Source organism: Acipenser ruthenus, chromosome 9 (genome assembly GCF_902713425.1).
Source record: "Acipenser ruthenus chromosome 9, fAciRut3.2 maternal haplotype, whole genome shotgun sequence".
Taxonomy (NCBI): Eukaryota; Metazoa; Chordata; class Actinopteri; order Acipenseriformes; family Acipenseridae; genus Acipenser; species Acipenser ruthenus.
In genome coordinates, this window is record NC_081197.1 from 52,883,436 (window position 1) to 52,909,444 (window position 26,009).

At 38.6% G+C, this 26,009-nt stretch overlaps 1 protein-coding gene across 1 annotated transcript in view; it reads right to left on the bottom strand.

Annotated features, from left to right (window-relative positions):
* The window catches only part of LOC117406100 (TBC1 domain family member 8-like), a 55,124-nt gene that overhangs the window by 4,444 nt on the left and 24,671 nt on the right, over positions 1–26,009 (bottom strand). Inside the window, exons 4-15 of the mRNA XM_034009904.3 lie at positions 24,857–25,085; positions 17,518–17,758; positions 14,360–14,567; positions 10,418–10,612; positions 7,778–7,936; positions 6,151–6,301; positions 5,055–5,269; positions 3,462–3,579; positions 2,641–2,926; positions 1,387–1,516; positions 663–761; positions 224–292 (exon numbers count right to left, since the gene is read on the bottom strand). Of these exons, the coding sequence (XP_033865795.2) occupies positions 224–292; positions 663–761; positions 1,387–1,516; positions 2,641–2,926; positions 3,462–3,579; positions 5,055–5,269; positions 6,151–6,301; positions 7,778–7,936; positions 10,418–10,612; positions 14,360–14,567; positions 17,518–17,758; positions 24,857–25,085 (2,100 nt within the window). The remainder of the gene's footprint in view (positions 1–223; positions 293–662; positions 762–1,386; positions 1,517–2,640; positions 2,927–3,461; positions 3,580–5,054; positions 5,270–6,150; positions 6,302–7,777; positions 7,937–10,417; positions 10,613–14,359; positions 14,568–17,517; positions 17,759–24,856; positions 25,086–26,009) is intronic.

The following is a 26,009-nucleotide window of genomic DNA, read 5'->3' on the forward strand; positions in this document are numbered from 1 at the left end:
AAACATTTTAGGAATGTACCAAAGAAGATTTCAAAACAGGTAAATAACCTGCAGACAACAGTTACTGCAGTACAATTACTACATTGAAAACGGATGACTAAAACATCAATACATCTGCCTATAATCATTGCCTTTATATTGATTTCTTTTCTCACCTGCTTCAAAGCTATAAACCAAGAGTCTACACTGTTAATAGCTTTCGAACAGTGAGTTTCCAACTCACCTTGAACAAGTCATACACTTCTCCTAATTCTTCTAGTGTCAGCAAAATGTCTGGTGCCACAACTCTCAGCTGTAAGGAAATACATGAATGCAACATGAAACTCAGCACATATTCATGCACATGAAGGCATTGCTATACGTGACATTCTGATACAGAACATCTCAACATCAGTACTCACTAAGGCATCCATTCACTGAAGAAAACTCCAGGATGGCCTTCATATTGAGGTCACGGTCACTCAAAAGTTCACCAACTGTGTGTGTGGAATATCTAGAAGTTTTCCAGTCCGGGACATGCTTGTATCCCAAAGACACTACTAAGGTGAAATGGCATGCAAACAGAGTTTGGTACCAGAAATCTTTTTTACAAGTTAAACATGTTTTCAGTGAGATGTGCTTCTTTTAATATTACATGTATGAGCTCTCTCTCTCTCACGTACTGTATTTTCCTTGGCAGTGTCATCGTGAGTTTGCAGCACACGGATTCTGTGTCTGCATCGCAGACGTTCAATCTGCTCCACTGTCATGTCTCCAAATTTCTGCCCCAAGAAAAAGAAAGCAGTTCATGTAAGAGGTTACTTAAATATACTCCTCCAGTGAAATACTATACAATAGTTAAAATATATGAAGAGATAGATTGAACGTATAAGACAGCAAGGAAGCAGACTTCAACATTCAGGGCGTGTGTACTCGAACTCAGATTTTCTTTCAAGCAGAAAATAGGTAAAATACATAAATAAATAATGTATTTACGTATTTCCCGGCAGATTGATTTGGAGTGATTAAACACAGAATGATAACATTCAAGGTCCTTTACCAGAGATTAGGGATCTCATACTGACCAATCACGCTAAAGGAAATCTGTGATCCATTTTCTAATGTGTTATTTACCTGCTATTGACCAATCAGGTTAAAGGAAATATTTGTTTCCATTTTCTAATTGATATTAGGCACAAAGAAAAAACAAGGATTAAATCTGCAGTACTGACATTCTGGTTGTTGCATCTGACATATGCATTTACCAGGGGTTGGTAAAATATATATATATATACTGTATATTATATATATATATATATATATATATATATATATATATATATATATATATATATATCAACCTTAAATGTGACCAGAAAATGGTACAAGCAGAACTTTCCAATTCACCTCATAAGAATCCCTGATGAGGTCAGCTATTTCTGTCTCCTGGAATGATTCCTTGTCATCTTCAAAACAGGCGTGCTGACTGGTAATGCAGTGCAAGGGACTTTCCTGGTTTTTGACATGGTCTAGAAATCTGTTTGAGAATAAAAACAGGTTGTGAAAGCATGCTTTCAGTTCCTACTGACTCAAAAAACACTTTTGTTGTGTGTGTAACTGCCACCACTACAGAGCTGGTGTCAAAACAGGAAAATCATGCTAGTCAAAAGATCTTCCAATTAACTACTGAACGTTGATGATGTAGAGAAAGTGTTGGAGCCAGCACAAACCCCAAAGCTGGTACTGTACTTGTTGACCAAAGGTGTTTGTGGACCTTTGGAGTGGAGAGACCCCATATAAAACAATACTATAGTAAAACCTACTATAGTATTTGCAGGGAATATAAGTACATAGTTGTGTCTACAGAAGATAGCGTCGGGCAGGAATACTAGCAGTTATTTTGCCTAACCGGTTTCACTGCCACGTGCACCCGTGCCTGTTATATAGAACAGGCTGGCTGGCGGCTACATCAGGTCTGGAAATGCAGGACACACAGTGCTGAGCGAATTGCGCTGCTGCACCAATTTATTTATAAATAAAATGTTTAAACAAAAACAGAACACTTGTACAAAACAAAACAGCAGGTTGGCCAAATTAAATAGACAGACAAACAAACAGGATGAACCAAAACAAGTATATGTGCGTGAAGCACTCATTCTTTTATGCAGCTGTACCGAGACTCGATTGCTAATTAGTCATTCACTTGAATCTCGGCACAGTCTGCATGTGAACCAATTATGCATTCCCTGTGCCCCCAACAAATACCCACTTTAATCTGCATGTGAAGTGATTGTGCAATCCCTGTGCCTAAATACAAATTTTAAATCACCTCGGCACAACAGTGCAAGGTGTTTCCATCACTATTAGTTCAAGTAATTGTAGCTAACAGAATAGTTCCATACAATGTCAGCTTTAAAAGAAACACTTGCAAACATGTATTTTCATTTCTAAACTGGTACTGCACTATGTTAAAGAAAAATATTTGTATATATCCACTATTAAAGATGTGGCACAGATCAAGCTCATGCCAGATGCCAAATTGAGCCAACCAACCTAACTATTATTTTGAGAATAACAAGGAGCTCTAATGTGATGGTTGGTTCACCGTCATTATATTATTGTTCCAATGCTATCTAGAACCACAATGAGCAGTAATAATACCTGGTTAGTATCATCATAGCTTGCCCGTCGTCCTTGCTGTTGCAAAGATCAACTGCATTGGCGTCTATCACGGCCAGGCCCAGCTGGAAAATGGCTTTGATGCCTTCAAAGAAGAAGCAGTCTACCACACGGATGGCACTCTCAAAGGGCATGATGCTGAGAAAGAGGGTGAGGAACCAGGAGAGCGAGATGGAGGAGAGGGCGGACAGGTCTGTGGAGTGCTCTGACAGCTCAGGGAGACGTTCCTTAATCAGCTCCTCAAACACAGACTGGTCTACCTGGGCTCCTGGAAGTACAGGGGAAATGGATGAGGGGGAGGCAGGCACAGGAACACTGCAGGATAGCTCCCATATCACCCCACATACTCTGGAAAATCTATTGATTATTTTGAAATTTCTCCTGTTTACCCAATTGTAAGGATGCCAAAATGACTGCAATTGCATCCACATCTGAGGCAAACATTTAAATTCAAATCTACTATATTTTTGCTAAAAAGTCCAAACATTTACACCTCTATATCAAGTTGGGCCACTTCCAGCCAGCTCAGCCTCACCCTGAGCAAGGAGCCTACAAGACACTGGAAGGTCTAGAGTGTTGGGGACAACCCATTCCAGAGCTTGTAGTGCTGTAGGTTGTGGTCTACTTGCACAATTACACTACTGCAATATAGATTCAATTAGCTTCTTCCTACATCATTTGCTCTATGCACTACAAAGAGGAAGGCTTATTTAGTGATCAAGAATGATGAGGGACTTGTAGAACTGGTGGGAGATTCACATATTATAATCAGCACACAACTGGAGCCACACCAGGACCCTTACCAATGACTCGCCGATTGAAGTAATCTGGCAGCATCTTCTCGCACACTGCGACCAGCAGCCAGAAGGCTTCCTCTTCTTTGGCATATAACAGCAGCACAGAGGCTAAGATATTCATGGACTAGAAAAAAAGAAGGAATTGAAGAACATTCGTATGACATTTCCTGTAGCTTAAGACACATAGTTATAAACCATTACTCAGTAACTAAGCTGCATTATAAAGTCAATAGTCAGAAAAAGAGGCAATTATTTCCAACATCTGTTGAAGAAGAATGTTTTGGTAACACAGCAAATGATGGTCAAGACAAAGGTGTTGGATTCACGTCTGAGAACAGCACTCGTAGCAAACTGTAACAAAGGAAATGGCTACAGAACAGTATCAAAGAAATATGGAATACCAAAATCCACAATAAGAGCAATAATCAAATACCACAGAACAAATACAACTGAAATGCTTAAAATAAGTGGACATCAAAAGAAAACTACTGGTACTGCAGGTAGGAGACTCATCCAAGCAGCTAAAAGTCCAAGATTAACAGCCAAGGAGTTACAGAAAGATTTAGAAACACCAGGTATAATGTGCATGAAAGAACTGTACAAAGACACCTGAACACAGAAGAGCTGTATTCACTTAGACCTCAATGCAAACTGACACACAGTTTATCTTCCAACACAACAACGACCCAAAGCATGCAGCTAAGTCAACTCTGGAATGGCCTTCACAAATCACCAGATCTCAATAAATAGAAATGCTTAGGATTGATCTGAAACAAGCTGTAGTCTGTCTGAGCTGAAGGAAACATGCAAGACAGAATGGGCCCAGTTTTCACCAACACGATTTAACATACTGGTTAAGAATTATCATAAATGTTTGAATTCATAATAAAAGCAAAAGGAGGGCACATGAAATACTAAAGCAGGAGTGCAAATACTTTTGTCATGAAGAAATATTTGAAATTGCGTAAGTGCTTTTTTTAAAAAAAAAATTTGCTTGTTAATCTACCAGAATTTTTTTTTTTTGGTCTTTGTCATTTTAATTAGTGGCTAATGTTTTCTAAATGTGTGTATTTAACATGTTTTCTTGAATTATTTTGAATTTTGTCTGTAATAAGAAGCTAACGTATTGGCTTTGCCAGTTTTTGGAGCTGGTGTGAAGGAAATTCTGTGTTTGTGCATTTCCTGACATCAGTTGGTCAATTAATAAACTAAGAAATATCCATGCAAAGATTCAGTGGCCTGAACTCATGCAAAAGTGGGGCACCTACTACTAACAAGATTAGGATAGCCTCAACAATGTCCACAAGATTAGCACACCCTCAACAATGTCCACAAGATTAGGACACCCTCAACAATGTCCACATCATGTTTCATAATAAAATGGAAAGTGGTTCTCAAAAGAAATAAAAGATAAAAAAAGGACGTGAAACACAATGGTGCCTCATACATCACATATTCAACAAGGATCCACTGTGGAGGGTAGTAAAACAAAAAAAATGAACAAACAAGGTATGGCAAAATGCACCATGCAATTTCAAACCCCTCAACCCAATTATTGACTTATGACCCCAGCAAGCGTCAACACATTATAAACTGTACCTGGCAGTATCCAATTTTAGGATTCCTGTAAGCGTAAGCTGTCAAGACTCTGCGTAAGGCCGCTATCCCCGTCTCATTCTGGAATGCCGGGTGCTCTGGCAGGGATCGATGCAGGTCACGTTCAATCTCCTCAGTTGCCATGCAACACTTGCCCATGGATTCCTCCACAAGATTAGCATAATAGTCAGGATGGGAGGCAAGATCAGTGATAGCATCTGTGGAAGATGAAGCAAAAGCAGGTAATTCAAGATTAAATAAAACTAAGGATACAAAGAAGCACCAATAACAATTAAATAGATTTGAAAAACAACATATTAATTTGATTCCTATCGATTGCTTACTGTTCATACAACTTATAATGTTGGAATTATTTATCAAATTGACACAGGAGTGCAAAGGTCCAGCAAGTGGAGTTTAGTCAGATAGTACAGCTGTAAACGGCCACACTCTCCTTAAGCACTTGATACTAAAGGCAACCAAGAAACCAGAAATGTCATTCTGCCTGCCAAGTCCAATAGATAAACACTTGTTTCATGCAAAATGATTTTTAAGCTTGAATTGTCATTTTATTAGATGCTGCTCAATAAATCAATTTACACCAGAACCTACTAGCAGGGCTGTAGAGCAGCTCTCAATATGGGCCTCTTTCTTTCATCCTCTTACATGAGGAAGTTCAATTTAAGATCTTATTTTGACTGCTGAACTCTCTAATATTAAATCAGTTATTATTTATTATTATTGATTACAGATAAGAGCAGTTTTAAAATACAATAAAAATCAATAGTGAATAAGAGGAAATTCAAATGAGAGAAAATAAAAAATACAGTGAGAGCGAATTCGACTAAGAGCAGTTCATCTTAAAAATATTTGGTTATAAGAGTAAATTCCAAAAGGAGCAAGTTGTAAGTACAGTAAATAGAATGATTTCAAATAAAAAACGTGAATACGGTTTCCTTGTGTGAAAAATAACTTCTGCATGAAACAAACATAAATGTACTGGACATCACGATGGGCAGAACTGATTTCAGCCAATTATTTCTGAATTACTTTGAATTTTAAGCCCTGTAGTCTGTATCTTCACATTCTGGAGTCTAACCTGAAAAAGTCAGCCACAGCTCCCCTCTCAGAGACTCGGGGATCCCCATGGCAACCAGTTTTCTGATCTTCTCCGTTCGGAACATGCAGCTGCTTCGGCCATACTCCGAAAAATGATCCTCCCACAGACGCTCTTTAACCTGCTCCGTTGTCTGCAAAAAAAAAAAAACGTTCACGTGTGTTTCTAAATATATAGATGCCTGAACAAAAAGCTGTTAAAATACTTGCTTAATTTCATATCCACCTTCCTTGGTACTGCAGTATTGAGTGTTTAAAGAAATTAAAAAAGGATCAATTTATAGCTATACAAAAAACTATTTTCATAATACATTTTTTTTTTTTTTTTTGAGTGTCACTCATTTTGAAAGAATACAACTTCATTTGGTGGATATTTATGTCCTGTAACATTAGTAATTTTTCAGGCAGCTTGGAGACATGGCATGTCAGCACAGTACCTTATAAAATGCACTTTTGCAATATCTGTGGGATACTATATATATCTAATTGCATATTCACTTGTTAGCCTCAACAATGCCTGATACTAATTCTCAAGGGACCCAAGGCTACAAGCTGCTCACCACATGTGGCGTACCACACATATTATTATATATCCACAACTGGAACTTGTGCTATTCCACTTAAAACACATTGCTTAGTTAGCAGAACCAGCTACTGCACCTCTAGTCAGAATTTGCAGGGTTGTGGTGTCAATCAAAGTTCACAACTGAATCATGTGACTATGTGCTGTGCCTCCTTTCTTAAGCAAGAGAGAAGCAACTGAGATCAACTGACATATATATCTGAGGGTGAAGGACAGGTGATTTCTGTGACTCACAGCTCATTTTAAACTGACTAATTCATATTCCACCTTCCACCTCCAAAGTGACAAATCAGCTTGATTAGCCTTGGGCAAAGCTGAGGTTGACCTACATGAAATACAGAGTTGGAAAAGCACTGGGTGTGTTTAACAAAAACAATGGTAGCAAATCTGAAAATAATAAATGTTAAGAATATATAAAAAACAAAATGCATATGTCAATTTACATACGCAAGCACATGTTTCAGGACAGTCACCTGAATTAACTAGATGTAAGATTTTTTAGAAATAAACTTTTTTTAGAAATCTGTTCTAACAAAAAAAAAAGCAACTAATGGCATTTTTATTAGTATACAGACCCATCATTGAAGACATTTAGAAATTCAAAATGAAAAATATATATAATTTTTATATTGCTACATATATTTTATAATTGTGTGCTTTTATAGTTTTGGATTAACCATGTACATGTGGGTGTCTCCTACGTAGCAAAGCCATTTGGGAAGTAATTACAGTCAGATTTGTAGTTTAAAATTAATTTTTTCATCTTTACATTGTCTGTTCTTGCAGAGTCGCCATGTGAACAATCAAAAAGATGGAGCTTAGAGCTTAGAGCTTTAGTGTTTGCAAGACATATATGGCATGTAATGGAAGCACCTTCTTTGAAAGGATGTTTTCTACTGTATATCAAATCTTGCAATGAGAAAGAAATGCCCTAAAATGTAATCCACAGAATTTGCAATATATACTAGCACTAAGGAAATCCTGAATTTGGTCACCCATGTTCCTGTATTTTTATTTTTACACTTACAACTTTGGAGTCTGAAGTTTCAGGTTCAGTTTGATGAAAAGTAGACATTAAAGCTTCTTCATTTAGTGAATGTCTGTTCAGTTTTTCAGTTGCCTCGATGGTCTCGCTATCTGTACACATGTCGTCGTAGTATAATGAATAATATGGTAGAGGAGAGATCTGAAAGGATTTAAAACAGGTTTTAAAATTGAAGTAAAGGCACTAGCTACTGTCATTTTACCCTCAGTATGGTAAATCAGTTTGAAGCCTGAAGTCATAACACTGTGATGGTGAGCCATCTCATGGCCTGCGGGTGCACTTTGTTTACCTGACTCCCGTGACTGAGTATACTGACACCCTGTGAACAAAGGGGGTTAGTTCAAAAGGAAAGTACAGTAATCCGTCGCGTATCTGCCTGTCATGTATCCGCCCTAACCGTTTATCCGCAACGTTAGTTTATTATTGAACAGAGAAGATTAGTTCAAAGATTGTAGATCCCACCAAAGTTTTCGTACACTGTGTTGTATGTGCTCCATGCGCTACCATTGCTGGTAGTGTCACATGAGCTGTTCAGTGTGTTGATATGTAAATAAATCCTGTTCACCTGCGGGGCGTATCAACTTCAACCTCCGTCTCGATCTCCTGCCTGTCACTCAGTAGTGAATGCACGCACCTGCACGGCAGACAGCTACCCTGTCACAAGCATTAATACCCTGTATCTTTCTAAACAAGGGATTTAGGGGAGCTCCCTAATAACAGCTGAATCTCACAACAATAATTGTGTGCATATATTAATTGTTACAGCTGTGTATAATGGTGTTTAAAACAGGATTCATTCATCTGACTTTTTACATATCCGCCCTTACTCTGGTCCCACCACAGTCGGATATGCGACGGATTACTGTAAAACAACAACAGCAGCAACATGGAAATCAAGAGACACTTTCATTAGTGCCTGCATGTACTGCAATAAACCTGTATATATTGCCTATTTTCTAGTAGTAAGTCTAAGGCTAGCCTGTACCATTATTGAAAGAGCTCATAAACTGAACAGTTAATCTGACACCCGCGATACTGTTCACCATAATTGAATGAAACAGCAACACTCGCTGCAGTTTTATTATATTTCATTGGTTCGTGAACGGTTTATTGTGTGGGAGGAAAATGCCATGGTAAGTTTATATATGTCTATATATTGTGTTTATTGCCTTAAGGGGGTAATGTATTTTTTGTATTTGCTCATCTACCTAATAAGGTGGAGGGGCTTGTCCTTTAAAAGCCCACGCCAGCCATACTGAGGGGCTTTCGTTTTGGGAATTCAAAGGGCTGAATGGAAATTGCCAATTTGTGTTTTGTAACGTTCTCTGCAAGTCTGGCTGAGGCCTGAGAGCAGGTTAGTGCGGGCTGCCTGACCGTAAGCGACTCTGCTCCCTTTAACCCTGAGCCAAGTAAGTTGGCTGCATAGGGGTTAATACATTTGTTTCTGTATAAAGTTTGTTTTATGTTTATTTGTTTATCTTGTTCACGAAAACTAAATTTAGTGTCGGACTGACTGGTTGTAGCTTTTAGTACTGGAGAAATTTACCATTCCGGATGTGCTGAGGCAGAAAAGACAATTAACTAATCATTTTTAAGTATGAGAAAGGTATTATATTTTATACATGCATCCCTTTTATGTTGCTACAGAAACAGGTTCAATTACCGGACCTGACCCGCCCTTCACAGGTAACACAGAAATGAAACACACTGTTCAAGCAGGGGGACACTTTCAACGCTGTGGGGGTAATTATCTACCCAGGATCCGGTTTCCAATTTCAACGTGTAATATCCAAGGATTCCAAAACATTCTCTTACCTCACATTAACATAACAACATTTAACATAAGTCCCTTATTGTTTTGACTCCCAAGAACAGAAGTCAACCTTTTCACTTCCAAGGCCTACAGTTCTAACCATTTGTACTATTTGTAACCATTTGAAGCACATAGGTCATTTTTCTTTCTTTTCTTTGTAACTAGACCTTAAAAATCTAAGCAAGTTTGATGACAATGACACAGTCAGGAACACTGATAGCAGGCTTCTCTGAAAGTACACCTCAACCCTTATCTAAAGAACCCCTGCCATTCATCTTATGGGGTATTAATGTCCTTTGGAAGCGATGAGACCTCTTCAGATGAAAGCTGTAGAAGCTAGTGAATTGGCCTGCTACACGCTAAAGTACAGTACGGTACCTATCCACTTCTGTTTAGATCATTATAAAAGAACACTGCCAAGGAGAAGTGTGCAGTTATAAGACTTCTCATTTTACTTTGTTTCTTTTTTAGTTTTATCGAATGTTACAACCTCCCTTATCAGCGCAAAAGCATGTGATGTTTTCTCTTAGAAATCCGTTATAATAAAAAAAAAGTGACCTAATGACATTTCTATTTGTATAAAGACTCATCAGTTTCCAATGTGGTCTATAGGGAAGTCCATTTACCATCATTCAGAGGTTTTTATCCATATTCTGTTCAATGTGATTTCCGTTTGCTGCCTAAACCCAATTTATTTCTTGCTAGTTTTATAACATTTACATGTTAACAGAACAATGAATAGGGCCAGTGATCATGCTGGCTAAACAAAGTGATCACAATTGTGTTCGTGTTTCAACAGAAACCCTTACCAGCTCCTTGCGCCTTGTCTTTTTGCAGCATGTCTGTTGTTTACGCTGCACACTCTCCAGGCGCTGGCTCATACTCTCCACCAGGCTGTCTCTGTTTTCAATCTCGATGAACTGAAATGCCTTCTTGCTCCGTATGCTGATGATAACCGGGTTGGGCAAGAGGCTGGTGTTCTCCATCTTTTCTATTGAGATCACCTGTTAAGAGAAACACAGAAATGAGCTTGAAAAAAAATCTAAAGTCACTGCAAGTATGCAAAACACATAGATATACATATACACTTTTGTCTTATATTAACTTGTAGTGCACGGCTGTAAATATAAAATTCGAGCTATCAGTATGAATAAATATAACACAATACATACAGTGGATGTATGTCACACGGGTCTATTTATATGATAAAAACCAGGGCTTCTCAAACTCGGTCCTGGGGACCCCCTGTGGCTGCTGGTTTTCATTCCAACCCAGCTCTCAATTACTTAACTAGACCCTTAATTGAACTGATAATTTGCTTAATTAGACCTTTTTACTTGTTTTCAGCTCTTGAACAGTTGCATATTTCAAGTCAGCTATAACATTTGATAAGTAACTTGAACTGCAACTCTTCAACAGCTAAAAAGGTCTAATTAAGCAAATTATCAGTTCAATTAAGGGTCTAGTTAAGTAATTGAGAGCTTGGATGGAATGAAAACCAGCACACACAGGGGGTCGCCAGGACCAAGTTTGAGAAGCCCTGATATAAAACAATGTGAGATCTTAATATTGCCTAATTTCACTGTATTTTTATTGTATGTAGTAATGTTAATACATAGGCCTATAAAATCACCATGGAAACCACAAGCTGCAATAACAGAGCGTTAAAAAGGGGCGGGATTTAGAATGGCAGCGCAATACAGCCCTATGACTTACATCCACTGTGTGCCTCTGTATAAACATGGGACATACAGATGACCTGATGAACTGAAAACCAGACATCTCCAAACCAAGTTTCATCCCAACTGGGTAAACGGTTATCTTGATATGTCAAATTCTACAGGGACATATAGACTGTATGTACAGGGCCCTCCATTAGATGCTGAAACTTGCTTGGTAGATTATTCAAATGACTCTGAATAGTTTAATTAGCAAAATGCTCAATGTTTCATCTGTTTAGGTATGCCATCTAAATTGTCTCCAAGCTAGTGTAAATCCATCTAACACTCAGCAGCAAAGGTTGTTTAGATAATTAAAACAGACTATTTAATTTACAAGTCTGTGAAACAGTTCCCCTAGTGGCCAGGATGGAGTAGATCACTCTCACAAAACACGTCTTAATGCGGCAGGTGGTGGAAAAAAGTTCCTTCCAAAGTATCTTACAATAAACTCTAGTTCCAAACAGGGAGCCTAACTAAACACTTAATTGGAACAAAACTCCCTCTCTACATAAATGGTGCAGGCAGATAAACGTTGATGCACTTTGCACAATCAAACACACTTTTACACTTGCTGCAACAAAGAAATAATTGATTTTCTTTTACCAATCTTTTCTTATGAGAGCTACATCCAGCAAACCTTCCTCCTCGTCTCTCTCTCCTCGCTAATGACAAACCCAGTCTCTATGTAGGGAGCCAGGTTCAGTCAATTACCTCTAATTACGAAGGGCTGTGTACACTTAACCTGTTGTTTTTCAAACAGCCTACAAGTAGCATGGTTGCCTATTAAAAAAACTACAAAGATGGCTGACAGTGGTCCTCCCTTCTTCAGGGTCCTAATGCCCCTGAATTATCATTATATATATATATATATATATATATATATATATATATATATATATATATATATATATATATATATATATATATATATATATACACATACACACACACACACACACACACACACACACACTTCTCCACAGAGGCACATACTGTATTTTCCATGTCATTAGGGGGTGCAAGTTTATCACAAATACAAAGTCTCTGTATAGAGCCCTGTCATCTGGATACAAGCCAACAATAAAAGGCCTCATAAGTTCTACTCAACAAAACTTGACATCCTACAATTGTCACTGGCCCCAGACATCCTCAAAAAACTATATCTTGCTTTTAAATGAATGTCTGTGTAGTTATGTGGCGATATTTCTTCATCTTTACCACACAGAAGGGCTCTGCCTGAGTACTCTGCTCTTTGGACTGTAGTTACAGGACTGCATGTATACAGGATAAAGACAGCACAGTTACACAGTAAGTTTCATTGCTGGGCAATCAAGCAAATAAATAACTAACAGATGCAATTCACCAGACAGGTGACTTTTAGAGCAGCTTGAATCCTCAGTAAACCACAAATCACTTTGATATCTGTAATGTACGGAATTTTCCAACACTCATTCTTCTGGAAAACCTTGGAAGCTAAATAAACAACCAGACAACCTTGAATTTATTTGTATATGTTTTGTCTGACTGTTTAATCAATCAGATTTGCATGGTGAACACACTCCTTGCAGTTTTTGTTTATAGATAAGCGCAGGAGCTTATATGTGTGTATATACAATTTTAAAGAGAGTTGAACAGATCTAGTAGAAATCCATTTACAAGGCTAGTCTTTTTTTTATCAATTTTATTTTTCAACTTACCATGTTTTTGTATAGTATGATACAGCAATAGGATATGACTATTTGTAATTCTGACTGCACTGGGACTACCAAAAGGGAAACAACCCTACTAAAAAAAATATTACGAAAATAAAGATACAATACCGTGTATAACAGCTACACAAACGGCACCTGCAGGTCTATCCAGTATAACAAATCTCAAGCTAAATTTGGTCCGTTTCTTTCTGCTTCCTTTTTCCATCACTTCGGCACCCACTAATCCTTTTATAAGGATTACTCTAACAGCAGCCCCTAGCAAGTTTCCCTTTGATGTCACTGTCTTACCAGACACTTCTGTTAGGACCACTGTAAACAAGGGTGGATAGACACAACTCACAGAAAACATGCAAACCATATCAGCAGACAGCATGTAGCCTCAGGGGGCATTGCTTTGAGACCGGTATTACTGAGAAATGGGTGAACATTACTATGGAGGACTTTTGCCAGCCACTTGTAAAGCAGCAGATGTCATTTATTGTCCTAGGGAAATATAGTAACAAAATAATGAGAAATGAAGCACGTCACATTGCGACACAAAACAACTTCAATTTCATAGAAGTCTGTGACTACAGTTGTCACTGTTATTCAAAGCCCATTTGCCGATAAAAGTTATGCAGTTAACCAGAACAGAAAAGCCTGAGGCACATGTGTGCATTTTCATATTTATTTGTTTATTTAGCAGACACCTTTATCCAAGGCGTCTTACAGAGACTAGGGTGTGTGAACTATGCATCAGCTGCAGAGGTACTTACAACTACGTCTCACCCGAAAGATGGAGCACAAGGAGGTTAAGTGACTTGCTCAGGGTCACACAATGAGTCAGTCGCTGAGGTGGGATTTGAACCGGGGACCTCCTGGTTACAAGCCCTTTTCTTTAACCACTGGACCACACAGCCTCCTATATTGATCCTCACAGTTTGGTTCATTAAAATGTAATGATCAAATGTTATTATCCAGTAATGCAATAAAATACATTGTATATACAGGGTGATTTTAAAGCCAGTTCTGACAGAGTAATGAATATTGGCAGGTGAAAAGCACCAGATGATGGGAAAGAAATTTCTAGGACCTCCACCATGGGTCATAAATGTGTTTGACACTTTGTAATTGTAATTGAAGCTTAATATGGGTACCATTTCTCTCAAAGAACAGATACAAATACAGCTATTAAGACATACTAAACCATGCTGCCCAAGATATCTAGCAATGCCATTATTTTACACTGCACACCAAGCACTCTACAATACAGAAGTGATCCAGGTCTTGTAGCTACATATCTACAGATTTGTAAGCTGTAACGGGAGTGTGCACATACCTCCCTGAGCGGAATGACCAGGGTGCAGCACCCCTCTTCTTTGCTGACGAAGCAGATGTAGCTGTCGGAGGTATACACTGTTCCTGCAGTGTGACAGCGGCTGAAGGGCGTCCAGAGGGAGCACTTCACCACCTCCAGCAGTCTCTCCTGTCGAGGCAGCCGGAACAGGGCACGGAAATACTCCTTTTGGGCCCTCTCCTCCAGGACCCTGCAGACAACATTAATTGTTACCTCACGGTTTGAATATTTCGATTCATGGTTTGATGGCCTATCAGATGTTTGACTAATCTGACTGCAGTTCAAAACACTGCTGAATTCCTACTCCCACCAAAATTGACCCATCACATGACCTTATTCTGCATTGATTTAAAAATCAGTTAGTATAGATAGATTTTTTTTAACAGTTTTATGAGAATTTAGGATCTGGAATCAACTGTTTTCATTACTTTCGAGTTACGGCCAAGTTTATACTGCAATAAATACGATGGGGCCAAGTGCCCCAATTATATCTTGTTTAACTTAGCCACTTTTACATTACATGTTCATATGGCTTGTCACTTTATTAAATTTTTGTATATGTGAAATGTTTTTTGGACAGATACAATTGACACCATTCAAGTCAAGACTGCCTAGGAATTCAAAATCCACAAAAATGGGCTTTGTAGCTGCAGCCACCTACAGTTTTCAAACAAACTTTTGGAACAGTCAAAAGACCTGCATCAGCAGAACGAAGATTACAGGAAGATATGCAATCAGACACCAGAGCAGAAAAATATTGGGGAGCTATTTTCTCAATGACCCCGATAGCCAAAGAAGTTCTACAGCACTGGAGTGACCTGCTCAGTAGAGTCAGCACACTACAGGCAGTCACCGCTTGTTCCTTCTCAATATGGGAATGGGGTCTATTCAATTGATCTAAACGGAAGTAGATCTAAATACTGTGCTAGTTTATCTCTGTATGTAACAATATGAAAAAAAACACAGAAAGGTTCCTGTGGAAGCCCTGGACATGGGGAATTATGTATATTTGAGATTAATTGTTGTAAATATATGGATTTGTTTAAATAGGTTAATTGAATTATTTAATTGTGATGACGCTTTGTTTAGGACCGCTACCTGTCTGCGTGGAGCTGCAGCTGAAAGCAATCAGCTGTTCCAACAGGCAGGTGGGCGTGTCTCAGTGGAGCGTCATTATATGGGCAGCAGTGTGGAGTAGTGGTTAGGGCTCTGGACCCTTGAGCAAGGTACTTTACCTAGATTGCTCCAGTAAAAATCCAACTGTATAAATGGGTAATTGTATGTAAAAATAATGTGATATCTTGTAACAATTGTATGTCGCCCTGGATAAGGGCGTCTGCTAAGAAATAAAATTATAAAAACATGGCGAGCGCTGTGATCGGGGCTGCTGCAAGCCCTGCCGTTTTCACGGCACCTTTGATTTATAGTTTGTTGTATTGTGTTTTTATTTTTAGTCTTGTACAGTCTTTTACAGTCTTGCTGGTAGCGTCACATGACATTATTGTTTACTTTTTGTTTGTGTTTATTAATTAAATCCTGTGCGCCTGTGGCGGCGTAACAACGTCAATCTCCCTACCTTGTGTGTTCTCCTCGGCCGCCTGAGGCAAGTACACCAGGACACTACCACAAGGTGCTATAGATCAATTGAATGAACCAAATCATTCTTCAGATTTGTTGATGTACTTTGGTTCAAAATTGGCAGATGTTTGTCATACAAAGTGATTACGAAGATGGACAGTGCTTTGTGAAAAAGGGTGTGTTCTACGAGGAACTGCACTGGATAACCTGGGTCAAGTGCTTGCTGTGTTCATCAGAAAAGATCTACAGAAGGAGCATTTTTTGTTTATGTAAGCCACTTTTAAGGAATTCACAGTGAAAATGGTTGAAGACATTAATACAACATTTCAGTTTCATAAGCTACTTCTTAAATACACCGTATTGTGGTTGAAAACTGCTACAAAATATGGGGAACAAAATGATTTTTGTGAACTTCTTTATTTTGCATAAGTATGCAAAGCACTCAATTTCTGATGATTTGGCCTACACTCACCATCATTTAATACAGGGAATTCTTGATTCAGTAACAAAATTATATCACCAATATATTACCTTTAATCCTGAACTAGATTTGTTTTGCTGTGTTAATCAAGGTAATAGTGATAATAGATTTGACAATGTAATTTAGATTAACTATTATATAAAATTGGTAGCTTCAAGGAAATAACGTATTTGTGATATAATTTTCTGATGACTATGATGTACGTCACAAAAAATGTTTTAACAAAACACAGATGGGCTTTACCATTAAATAACCCAGTAATATCAAGGACAGGTCAACCACAGACAAAATAACCTAACCTTTTAAAGCTGGTGTTCCCTGGATTTTTGGTGAATGAGCAACTCTTTTTCAAGGGGATTTTGACAGGGTGTGAGTTGAGTAATCACTATCTTTGTGCAGGTGATGATCTGGCGCATTGTAAAGGTTGTTGTGACACAGATATTTTTTTAACTAAGATAATGGTGCACTTATCTGTTATTTTGTTGTTAAAGATTACTTAAGAGACTTTGAATTATATTACTGGGTTCAAGTTTTTAGAAATTAAAAAAAAAAAAATCAATGACAAATATTTAGATTAGAAGAGTCTTCAAAGTCTTTAAATGAAAAAGACTTCTAGTCGATGAAACGTTTGTCATTGAACTACATTTTAGTTTCATATTTCTAAACTACTTCAGCACTGCTGTGTGTTTATGGATGATATATCTATTGGTTCTAGTTTTATTAAATTAAAACAAAGGAGTCAATTACAGACTGGAGTACATGCTTTGAAAATATTTCCTAGTGACTTCTGGGGAATTAAATCAAACCAAACACAGTTTTATATAATTGTGAACTTAGTGCTTATGAAGGATTAAGGACAATGGCACAAAATAAAGACAGGCACTTCAATACTGACCTGAACATCACCGCATCATTCCTGAGCCTCTTTCATGCAGAGTCTATTGTGCCAAATTGTGAGGTGTGTTAGCTTGAGACCAAAATCATTTCACTTGTAACAAAATTAGCTCTTTGGTTCTTATAGAGAAAGTCATGAGACATACTGACTCTCTGATTCCTCACTCTCCTCTTTCAATGGCTTTACCTCTTGGTTATGTGTGCTGGCTCCTGCAGAGACTGGTCTAGCTCAAACACCTCATTGTCCAGCAGCCTTCTGATTGTGATGTCTGCCAGCTGTTCCATGATCCGGAAGGCCTCGTCGATGCTGAGGAACATGGAGAAGTGGCGCTCTTTGCTTCGTGTTGTTACCCGGATGGTGTCCGTGATGAAACTGGTGGAGCTCCTTTCTAGCTTTGTAACGTCAGCCCAGGGGATTACAAGTTTCACTGCAACAAATAAGAGAGTGCGTCTAACTGAATTGCCTGCAACTTGCTAACTGCAGGGATAACTCATTACTGTGCAATTCTGCAGGAATAACTCATTATTGTGCAATTCTGAGTACCCCATTTTAGACTTTGCCTCTAACATAGATGAAGACATTCAACATACACCTAAGCACTCTATGATTTTTTTTAGCTGGAATCTCACTCAATCTGTCAGGGTACCTATACCTTTATAGTCTTGTACTTTTCATACATACTGTAAATTGGGTTTATTTCAGCAGAAACGACTGCTGGTATACATATGCCCTCCATTCCTCTAGGAATGGTTGCTGCTATTCTGTAAAACATGTGGGGGTTTAAGAAATGGAATAACAGGTTACAGCTCTGAATACCCTGTTTTATGTCCCTGGTTTACTTGTGAAGGTTCCTCATTTGGAATGCACAGCACATCTGCACTGTTGATAGATTAGTAACCACTTGATGTCTTGGCATCTACGTCCACTTGAAATGAAACTGCAGTGTGTGTTAAGCTGAGCTTCTAGTTGAATATCAATATTTCTGTAATCTGTCGCTGGTAATTAAAGAAAAGATTAACTCGCTTAAAAGAGAATGCCCAGCATTGCCAATGTTACCTTTAGATAGGAATGTGCAGTCCAAAAGGTTTTAAGGTGGTTTGCTATAGTTTATGATATCCATGGAAATGCTAAGCTCACACACCTGTGTAATTTTCTTTTTATCTCTACCAAGCAACACGATTTATAGCTGTTTCGCAATGTCAAATGTACTTCTTTCAGCTCTCTCTAGATGGCAACATCAAGCATCATGGATTCCAATTGTGAGTTGAGCACAAAGGTGAATTTGAAAAAGGGTGTGCAAGTTTTTGGTCCTCCTATGAAAATACTAAAATAGTAGTTTTCTAATTTCTAGAAAATACTCAGCGATGTAAAGTTTCTGACTTCCACTTTAGTTTCATCTCTAAGGTCTTGTGCCTGCCTGAGTTTCTGAAACAGTGGGACAGCTCAGAAAGTTTGAAATCTTCTTTGAAGGAGACTGTCGAGCAGACATGGAGACCACAGTGTTACACCCTCTCTTCAAAGATGTTTCAAAGTTAAGAACTCTTATTTGAAATAAACTGTTGAACTAGTGATTCCCACATCATACAAACAGTAGGAGAGAAGCTGTCTAATTTAGGCAGTGTATTGTAATTGCTGGTCCGAGCAGGAGGTGTAGCGCCTTGTAATTTCAATCCATTATTATTTTCAGGCTGGATGCATATAAAACACATGCCTCATATAACCATGATTTGACAGGGGAAACAAAAAAGGTTGTGGGTTTTGTGTGAAGGAGTGTACATACCTGGATGGAAATTTAGCTCTTTAGGACCCTGGAGTGTTGGGGGGGGCTGCAGCCATTTAGGCTCTGATACAATAGGGAATGATCCAGAGCCTAGATAGCCATCCATTTCCAAACAATAGGAAAGCTGTGAGCCATTGATCAATTGAGTGGGCTATAAACCCAGTTTATTGATCAAAGTCATACATGCGTGTGGAGAGGCTGTGTGAAGGTATTTCAGAGATACCTATTGTATCTAAGAAGAATTCATTGTGTTTAGTGTTTTTGGCATTAAATTGAAGTTGAAGCTGAACAACAAAAGACTTACAGTCCCAGAACCTGACGCGTTTCCTTTGTGTTATTTGTGAGAAGTGGGTTGCAAGTACCCACCATATCACAGTTTGTTATTTGACAATGAATACCCAGGCAGAATTAAAGTTTCTTTTTTATATACAAAAAACTCACACAGCGCTATTCTCATTCCTCCACTCAAACAAATAACATGCAGGTGCAACAAGGCATCAGTACCATACATACTGTATGCATAGACAAGGACATAAACCAGACATTGCAGGTGCAATGAACTGGTAGATTACTATGACCTACAGCTACAGCATGTGGAGTACATCATGCACCTGTTTAGCAAAATCAGCCCAGCAACTTCCATTACCTAGGGTTCAATTCAACTAATCTAAGTGATGGCTGATCTACTGTAAATACAGCTACCCTTTAAATATTCAAAATAGGACCATCCTTGGCAGTTTTCCAGCATTTAAGAACTAAAAGAGACTAAATACTCAAGAGACCCACTGGCACCATCAGTCTATGGATTATTTGATTTGCTGATGAAATACAGTGTGTCTATCCCTCCTGTAATGAGACATTTTTAGACCGCACAGCAGTACAACAGCCATTTACTTATTAAAGGAATAAGAAAGAGGATGTCCAGATGGTGTGGTATTTAGAGAACCAGAACGAATACAGAGCAAGTTAATCATGTGCTGATGTGTCTGTTTACCCTTTAAAACAATGTTCTGTACAGCAAAGAGTACTGTATATATATATATATATATATATAATGTATGGCTCTCCCCAGGCCTTTTCAGCTTGGCGGGCCGCCCAGGGAAGTGGCTGTCGCCGCCCGGCTGAAAAAACCCGATCCGCCCGTCTTGCAGATGCTACTGTGCCTTTAACATTAAGGATTGATTGCGCTTCTTGCAGACTGGATCACTTGCGCGTTGATGGGTGAAAAAAGAAAATCTTGGAACGACATGACAGCTGTGTTACGTCTTGACACAACATTTAACCAATCAGAGAGTTGAAGGGGCGGGTTTTCTGTGTTAAGCACTTTGAGAGGCTAAAACGTTCAAATGACTGCTAAAAAAAACAACCGATTATTTTCAAAACAAAAATACTGACAATATTTTGAAGTGCTGGATTATTACACTCCGGTTTCATGCAACAGTTATGATGGTGACCAAACATGTACTGTTGTGTAAAAAAAAAATGGTTAAAATGAAAAGCTGCATTAAAAAATGTAGAACAGCGAAAAACAAAAATAGACGTGCATTAACAAAATGCCCTGAAAACTCAACATAAAGAAAACAATTTAAATGAAGCAATAAGCTCAATAATTAAGATGAAAAAAGGAAGTGAAAAGGTTACCTTTTTTTGTGAACTACAATAACCCTATGTTATCTTTCCCCAGTCAAATCGTAGAGTGCCTAAATAAGCACGGTAATTTACCATAATAAAAGCCATAAAAAGAAAATGTAGAACATAAAAAACAGCAACCATATATAGTCAACGAAAGACAACACATTATTCAAATTCTTTGTCGTATTATATATTTAAGGTAGGGCAAGTTTTTTTATTCGTTAAGTGCTCACGGCTATAATGTCCTGCCGCCTGGCTATACAGAATTCCTGGGAAGAACCCGGATTATAAATAAATAGACAGACAGACAGACAGACAGACAGACAGAGAGAGTGAGAGATTGTTTCTTTAGAAGCGTATTTGATAGCATTAAAGTGTACCTGCTTTTCATAACCTACAAATTTCCATTCTACTCCCAAACACGGTGCAGTTATTTGTGGTTTTCAGCTTGATCAAGTGTGCAGCTGTAACAGATGAGTTTTACATTTAACAGAGCACCATGTAGTGTTTTGAACAAACTCATTTCTTTCCCTCAACTATCTTCTATTCTGTACCACAATTGCTTTGGTGTTTATTATCCACCTTATATCATCAATCATTGGGAGAAAAAAAAGTGTTGTCTTTTTAATTCCTGTTTTGCTTCCTAACAGCCTGAATATGTGATTTACAATCTCCTGCTGCTGGTGGAAGCCAGAGCATATTTAAAGAACAACAGTGGTATATATTAATATGTAATAGAATTACATATTAATATAATCCTGCTATCAGGTTAGAGAAAATAAAAAGAGGCAATAGGGGCCTAAAGCCCGTTATGGTCAGGGCAGAATATCTGTCAATAGACCAGGGAAGTGTGCAATAAAAAGACAAATGGACATAATCCATAAAAAACCTCCTTATACCAGGTTGCCACATATGACAAAAATGTCACTTTACAGTAGCCATTATCAGCTTGAAACACTTAATGCTGCCATGATCAATTATCTAGCAGAAAGCGCCTGCTGCACTGGGTACTGAAGCTTGACAACATGTGAAAATGAGGAGAAGCTTGCAGCAATTCAGTGTAAAGGACTGATTGGCTATGCTTTCAAAAGAAACAGCTGAGCTATAAATATCTGTTGCAAACATTTGCTGTGGATGATGAATAACGCTGGCTTGTAACCAGGATCTTACTGGCTCCTTGCTCTGTAAACCAAGCTAGCCTGTCCGCCTCCCCAATCTAATTCTCTCAGCTTTTTCCTGTAAGATTTCGAAGCGGATGCAGAATAGGTTCTCCAATGTTACAACAAAGGAAACGCACAGTATATGCTAGAGCCTGGCGCAAGCAGAAAGAGGAAAAAGCCTGATTGCAATGGAAAAAGAAAAAAACAAACGTTCACCTGTGATGTCATCTGTAAAGACCTGATCAATGACTAATGACAAACACAGCTGATTCCAAACATTTCCACTATTTTCTTTTCTTTTGACTATTTGTGTGACACAGTTGAGGAGAAATGATGGAGATGAACCCAGTAAAGAGGGCTTCTGACCCTCGCAGTTGCATTTCAAACCACAAAGATAAACAGGAATTCATAATTTCACTGTGTGTCAGATGAAGGGGGAGTTACAGTCACTGTGAGATTGCTCAACATAACAAAAGGGGGATCTGGAAAGGATATAACAGTGCTGTCTGAGAAGACCGGAGGGCTAAATGGAATAATTGTACTTCTAACACTCAGACCAGCCCCATCTCTTAACACTCCAGCATGGTGCCTCACATGGATGAGAAGAGTGTCTATGTTATTATTATTATTTATTTCTTAGCAGACGCCCTTATCCAGGGCGACTTACAATTGTTACAAGATATCACATTATACATTATTTCACATTATTTTATATACAATTACCCATTTATACAGTTGGGTTTTTACTGGAGCAATCTAGGTAAAGTACCTTGCTCAAGGGTACAACAGCAGTGTCCCCCACTGGGGATTGAACCCACAACCCTCCGGTCAAGAGTCCAGAGCCCTAACCACTACTCCACACTGCTGCCCATACTGATACAAACTTTATACAAAATAGCCAGAATGATTGATTATGGTTTTCTAGCTATACCACACTAATGCATAAATATTAATTTCTAGTAAATTCCTTTGTGTCATTTAAGTTTAAAAGCAAATGGCATGAAAACAATTTGATAGTTCAGTGTCTACACATAAATATCAAAAGTAGTTTTAGAAGAACCTCCGCACAAGCGAAATACAAGTACTTGGAAATATCCTTTAACATGAATTATATATACAGACGTGCTCAAATTTGTTGGTACCCCTCCACAAAAAACGAAGAATGCACAATTTTCTCTGAAATAACTTGAAACTGACAAAAGTAATTGGCATCCACCATTGTTTATTCCATATTTAATAGAAATCAGACTTTGCTTTTGATTTTTTATTCAACATAATATTGTAAATAAGAAAACAAATGAAAATGGCATGGACAAAAATGATGGGACCGCTAACCTAATATTTTGTTGCACAACCTTTAGAGGCAATCACTGCAATCAAATGTTTTCTGTAGCTCTCAATGAGACTTCTGCACCTGTTAACAGGTAGTTTGGCCCACTCTTCCTGAGCAAACTGCTCCAGCTGTCTCAGGTTTGATGGGTGCCTTCTCCAGACTGCAAGTTTCAGCTCTTTCCATAGATGTTCGATAGGATTCAGATCAGGACTCATAGAAGGCCACTTCAGAATAGTCCAATGTTTTGTTCTAATCCATTCTTGGGTGCTTTTAGCTGTGTGTTTTGGGTCATTATCCTGTTGGAGGACCCAGGACCTGCGACTGAGACAGAGCTTTCTGACACTGGGCAGGACGTTTCGCTCCAGAATGCCTTGATAGTCTTGAGATTTCATTGTGCCCTGCACAGATTCAAGGCACCCTGTGCCAGGCGCAGCAAAGCAGCCCCAAAACATAACTGAGCCTCCTCCATGTTTCACTGTAGGTATGGTGTTCTTTTCTTTGAAAGCTTCATTTTTTCGTCTGTGAACGTAGAGCTGATATGACTTGCCAAAAAGCTCCAGTTTTGACTCATCTGTCCAAAGGACATTCTCCCAGAAGGATTGTGGCTTGTCAATATGCATTTTAGCAAATTCCAGTCTGGCTTTTTTATGTTTTTCTTTCAAAAGTGGAGTCCTCCTGGGTCTTCTTCCATGGAGCCCACTTTCACTCAAAAAGCGACGGATGGAGTGATCAGAAACAAACGTACCTTCACCTTGGAGTTCAGCTTGTATCTCTTTGGCAGTTATCCTTGGTTCTTTTTCTACCATTTCGCACTATCCTTCTGTTCAATCTGGGGTCGATTTTCCTCTTGCGGCCGCGCCCAGGAAGGTTGGCTACAGTTCCATGGACCTTAAACTTCTTAATAATATTTGCAACTGTTGTCACAGGAACATCAAGCTGCTTGGAGATAGTCTTGTAGCCTTTACCTTTACCATGCTTGTCTATTATTTTCTTTCTGATCTCCTCAGACAACTCTCTCCTTTGCTTTCTCTGGTCCATGTTCAGTGTGGTGCACACAATGATACCAAACAGCACAGTGACTACTTTTCTCCATTTAAATAGGCTGAATGACTGATTACAAGATTGGAGACATGTGTGATACTAATTAAAGAAACTAATTAGTTTGAAATGTCACTATAATCCAATTATTTATTATCTTTTCTAAGGGGTACCAACAAATGTGTCCAGGCCATTTTAGAATATCTTTGTAGAATAAGCAATAATTCATCTCTTTTCACAGCTTCTTTGCTTTATTCTATGACATACCAAAGGCATGCAAGTATACATGATAAAATAGCTTTTAATTTCATCACTTTTCAGGAGGAATGAAGCATTATTTCAATGAGCTGTAAGGGTACCAACAAATTTGAGCACGTCTGTATATATATATATATATATATATATATATATATCACACTATACACACACAATGCACTAATCCACTGGGCCAGAATTGTGACTGGGATCAGGGCAAACAGTGGCCCAACCCAGTATTAGCTACAGGTCCTAATAAAGTGACAAGGCAGTACATGGATCTCATCACTTCAATGAAAAGCCATGATATTAGTGTGCCAGCCTTACCTTCCTTGCCCAGTAGAAATGAGTAGAAGGAGAGGTGGTTGATGCTGAGATAGAGCCAGCCCTGCCGGGGGACCCGCCCCTTCCAGCAGCAGCAGGAATAATAGGTGACCAGCTTCTCCGAGCTGGGGAGACTGAAGCGTGTCTCGAATTTCACCAAGGCGTCTCGGAACTTCTCGGGATCCTCTTCCTGCTCAGCCAGCTTGCTCCTCGACTCCTCTGCGATCAGCCCCTGAGAGAGTGAAAAAAACAAGTTCACCTTTCCATGAGGAGCTCCAGCTCTAGACATTTTTTTTTATTTTTCTTCAAGCCATAATGTTCCAGACTTTATTTTCACTTGAATTTTATTGAAATGTATCCTGCCACTATACTGTATTTAACTCCCTCTGCCACAGGTGATATGATCACTCACACCAATGAAGCCCATTTATCCTGCCAAGTACTGTAGGACTGAAGGTGATCCTAATACCTGCAGCACAGAGTTAGTCTGTAGTGGTAGGATACATTTAAATAAAACCAAAGTGAAAATAAAATGTGGAAAACTATACACAGAACAATAAGGGCCGGGTGTGAGAAAATCATTACACAGCGCGAGGCAAAGGACTGTTTTTTTTAACTCAGCACTGACTATGTTTGTAAAGACTTTCAATGGAACATCTCTACCAAGCTCCCAGTTTTAAGGGGAAGAGATTCTCAGTGCACAGGCTTGTGGTAATCTTTATACTGGCCTCCTTACACAAATTCAACCTAAGCTATTGCTTGCTCAGATACAGACAAATATGCTTGACTATGAAATGTGCCAAATATCCATGCATGCAGAAACAGTATTTAAGAAAACATACAGTATCATAGGATAATTCAATATTATACACATTTGGAGGATATAAAGTATTCCTGTATGTACAACATATCATTTCACATGACATAACAGTTTATGAAGTCATGAGTTTGGCTACAAGAAGGGCCAGGCAGTTTATTGCTGACGGTGCCTTATTGGCCAAGCCCTATAATAAATGATAATATATACTGTGCACTATCTGCAGGTGAATTTTGAGGAAGTGGTATACTGTATGTTTTACAACCAGACGTGAGCTAATGGGTTAAACAGGCAAGCAGGTTTTACTAAAACACACAGTTACTAGAAGTTCATTCATTA